The sequence below is a fragment of the Rhincodon typus genome, chromosome 34 (genome assembly GCF_021869965.1).
Source record: "Rhincodon typus isolate 14 chromosome 34, sRhiTyp1.1, whole genome shotgun sequence".
Classification (NCBI taxonomy): Eukaryota; Metazoa; Chordata; class Chondrichthyes; order Orectolobiformes; family Rhincodontidae; genus Rhincodon; species Rhincodon typus.
Window position 1 is genome coordinate 26,344,815 of NC_063365.1, and position 4,378 is coordinate 26,349,192.

At 42.6% G+C, this 4,378-nt stretch overlaps 1 protein-coding gene across 1 annotated transcript in view; it reads right to left on the reverse strand.

The window, feature by feature from the left end:
- The window catches only part of LOC109923018 (pro-neuregulin-3, membrane-bound isoform-like), a 13,436-nt gene extending 13,089 nt beyond the window's left edge, over positions 1–347 (reverse strand). The window contains exon 1 of the mRNA XM_048616134.1: positions 248–347. Coding sequence (XP_048472091.1) covers positions 248–321 — 74 coding nt within the window. The 5' untranslated portion in view covers positions 322–347. The remainder of the gene's footprint in view (positions 1–247) is intronic.
- Positions 348–4,378: the final 4,031 nt, after the last annotated feature.

The window sequence follows — 4,378 nt, forward strand, 5'->3', positions numbered from 1 at the left end:
CAGTGCGGCACTCCCTCAGCGCTGACCCTCCGACAGTGCGGCACTCCGTCAGTACTGCATTGGGAGAGCTGTTCTAGATTTTATGTTCATGTCTTTAAAGTGGAATTTGAGATCACAAATGCCTGATTTGGGTCAGTTACACACACTGAACCAGCACTAACATAAAGACAGCACAATAAGGAATGAGATTCTGTTGGGATATCACAGTCAAAGTGCTGAATTATCAAATCAAAGGCAGTAGCCTTACTTTGTTTTGAAGTACAGAACCACACAGAGCATCCCGACCACACTCAATCCGATGGTGATGCAGGTTATAGACATAATCTGTCTCTGGTAAATATCCTCACTCTCTGTGAACAGAAACAGACAGAAACAAACAAGTAGTTATAACATCTTTCCATTAATGTATTTGGAAGTGCAGAAAATAACATCTACATGTAGTTTCCCGTGTATATACATCTGTAAGTATGTGCGAACCTAAGTTTGCAGTGTGAATAGTGGCAGTATGGAGTGTTTTGCATGTCCATGTGTTTATGCACGCGTGCAGCTGTGTGTTTTTCCATGTCTGCATTTTCATCAGTGAGTGGCTCATTCTCCAGAATGTCACTTGACTTTGGTGTTCTGCTCCCTCTCACAGTTCCAATAAGCCAATCTAGCCACTCGGACAAAATCCCTCACTCACTGCAAATCCTTTACATTATCCATATCCAAGGAGATATAAACTCATTGAGTGATTGATGCAGCAAAAAGCTGGGTACACTGAACTCAAATTCAAATTACAGTCACTCATGCCATCAATAAAATATCACCATCACACAAGGGAATTAACTAAATGTATCAGCAACTGCAATGGAAACCGAGATCAGAATTGTTTGCTTTTATTCCTTCATCATAAGTGTCTTCTTTCACAATCTGCTAATGAGTTGGAAAACATTGTAACCAAAATTATAAAGGTATGAAATTATATGCTGGGAGTGTTTGATGGGGGCAGCGTAGAGGGAGCTTTACTTTCAGTTTAAAAGGGTAGAGATAGCTGATTTACACATTGCCATCTACACAACACAATGAGAGAAAGGAGCTGGCGTGAAATTGCTCAAACATAAAATAAAGCTGAATGGACCAGGCTTTCAGAATAGAGCTCTGGTAGCTGAAGGGCCTGAGTTAAATGATAAAGTGAGGTTTTCGATGCCCCTGATTCAAAAATGAGACAGTGAGAGAGGGAGACTTAGACCAAAGTCAGAACAACTCTCGCCCAACAATCCAAGTGGGAGCTGGCAGTTGATGGAGCGGGATGCAGGGAGGAGCAGGGTCCATTCCTGCCAATGTCATTCAGCTGTTATGGTCCACAGACATGTTGAAAATTGCTGCTTTAGTTCCAGAGTCACGGACTGTTCTGGACAGACAGCCAGATCCCAGAAAAAAGGAGTCAATTTTCACTTTGGGCGAGAAAGTGAGGAAAGAGCAGAAATCATCAGCTCAAGATCCTGACAGCTCAAAGTGGAATAGCAGTCAATTAGAACAGTGAGAGAATGGACCATAGAGACCAGACACCGAGAGGGACGAGATGCTGAGAGGGATCAGACACAGTGAGGGACCAGACACCGAGGGAAATCAGACGCAGAGAGGGACTAGACAGAGAATGCGGAGAGAGAAAATGCAGAGAAAGATGAAGTGCAGACACAGAGACTAGACAGAAGCACAGATTGGGACACACCAAAACCAAAGCTTTGAGACAGACCAATAATGCAACTGGCACACAAAAAGACATAGAATAACAAGAGTGAGTCCATACCCATGAATTCTATTCCCAGATGTTCTGCTGCATTGAGGGTTTTAACAATCAGAGAGAGAGAGAGAAAGAGGGAGAGAGAGAAAGAGAGAATATTGTTAAGCAGTTTGATACTATTCATGCAATCTGATTGTTGTTTGAGAATTCAGAATGGATTCAGTGACAGAACAAAATTCCCCTACCCACAGATTCAGCTCAGTTCCTGACAGAGTCAGGTAAACAATCAACAAATAGTTCTGGGAGTTGCAATGTTATCGTGCATTAAATTGTAGCAGAGAAGCATTTAACTTAGAAAATGCTCAGTCTGTTTGTGCGATTTGGGTGTTAAGCTTGGGTGCAGCTTTACCAGGTTGTGAGACTGAGCTGTATCTCAGTGAGGTAATCCCAGGATCAGCAAGACATAACTCAGCAACTTGAGCCTGTTCCACCAATCACTGCTGCTCAAACTTTGAATGCATACAACAATAAAATTAAAGTTAATTTACCATTGACCATCTCAAAGGAAACTAAACTGCCCACAAAGCTTGCCTGATCTTTGTGACACAGGATACCTGTTTCCCAGGTAACAGTTTCAGTCTGCTGCAAAGTGGATCTGTAGCCATTGAGTACAGCAGTGTCAGTGAGCAGAGCAAGCTCCAATCAGATCATGGTCTTCACAATCCACAAGCAGCAACATGAAAACCCCTCACTTTAAATTTTCACACAGTTACATCATTATGATTGGATTAAGAAGTCAAAAGAACAATTAGAAACAAATTTTGGATTTGTTTTAATCATTAGGAAGCAATCTGACAAATATCATGAGACAGTAGGAACTGCAGATGCTGGAGAATCTGAGATAACAAGGTGTAGAGCTGGATGAACACAGCAGGCCAAGCAGCATCAGAGGAGCAGGAAAGCTGACGTTTCGGGCCTAGACCCTTCTTCAGAAATCAGAAGGGTCTTTCTGACCTCATTTTATTGCTGAAACAGTGAATATTGTCACCAGATTAAATTGTTAATAGAAAGGTATATAGCAGCTCAGTTTATATAATCTACAGAGTGCTCTAGAAACGGCTGCCTGTCTCAGTGAAGTAATGACAGTGAGGCTGATCATTTCACCAGCATTCCCATCAAAACACATCTTCTTAACCACTTAGGAGCTTCCCTCCATCAATATGCTGCAAAAGTAAATTGATGAAGGAGACTATCGTTAACCTCCAATCCATTGACAATCGTAAGGTCTTGTATCAGTGGTAGTGTCCCTATGTCTTATACAGGAGGTCTGCATTCAAGTCTCAACTGTTCTTTAGGTGAGTCATACCACATTTGGACAGGATGATCTGAAAATACCTGGAAAGTCTCTGAACATTCACCAAAAGTCCAGACTTTTCTCTGCTGGGCATCTATTAGCAGCGGTGGGACCGTGGCAAAGGCTGACTAAGTCAGTCAAATCTAAATTGTGTAGAGCTGGAAGATTTTTCAAAAGTGCTTTAGCTGCAGAAATCATCATTTGGCACAATAACAGTAATTGGTGATGTGGCAGCACAGACTCGCAGACCAGACACAATACAAAGGAAAGGGAGGACAAATTTCAGAAGTGAAACCCTATCGACTGAGCTGAACAACAGAATGCTCAGCTACTGAAAGGGCATCACTTGAGATGTGCCATAGTGAACAAGACTAAGGGCCAAGTGCTGGGAAATGAGTATACAGTAGATAAGTGCTTGTTGACTAGCACAGACACAATGGGTCAAAGGGTCACCAGCAAGTGACTGCACTCAGCAACATTTACATTCAGTTCACTGATTGGAGAGCAGGCTGGATATGGGTGGGGGTGGAAGTGGGGCGGGGGACATCCTCTATTGAAGGTGGGGCAGGGATTTCGCAAATGGTTAGCAGAAAAGTTCAATAATAAAGATAAATGATAAAATATAGGGAAAGACTCTTGTTACAATATGTCAATAACACATGCAGCAACAATATAGCGTGCAGAAGTTCAGTTTGGGTTTAGCTAATGGTATCAAATCCTTCCCTGTTCTGAAAGACCATGAGTCAGAAAGTGAATAAACAGAATCAGAATAAACTCAAATCTCTCACTCTCAGGGGGTCACTCCATCATTACCTTCACTGTTCCATCACTCTGCCTTGCACATACACCCACCTTCCAACCTGAATGCAGGAAATGCTGATTGCCTAGATAAGTAATATTAGACTTTCCACTGAATCTTGATGGAGGCCAGCCCAAAGGAGTGTTCAGATTTGACAACACAGAGATAAGTTTCCACTGGGATGGGGAATCTGATGTGGAAATAAGAACAGAAAATTCTGGAAATATTCCCCTGGTTCCAGCAACTTCTGCGGTGGGAGAAACAGAGTGTAATGTCTTAGAGCAATGACCCTTTGACAGACATTGAGTTGGGACTGAGATAATTTTGGAGAAACCCTGAGAACATTTGTGAAGAAAGAGGCTTCTTGTGGCACAGTAGTAATGCCCCTATCTCTGAGCTAGGAGGCCCATAGAACATAGAACATTACAGCGCAGTACAGGCCCTTCGGCCCTCGATGTTGCGCCGACCTGTGAAACCAATCTGAAGCCCATCTAACCTA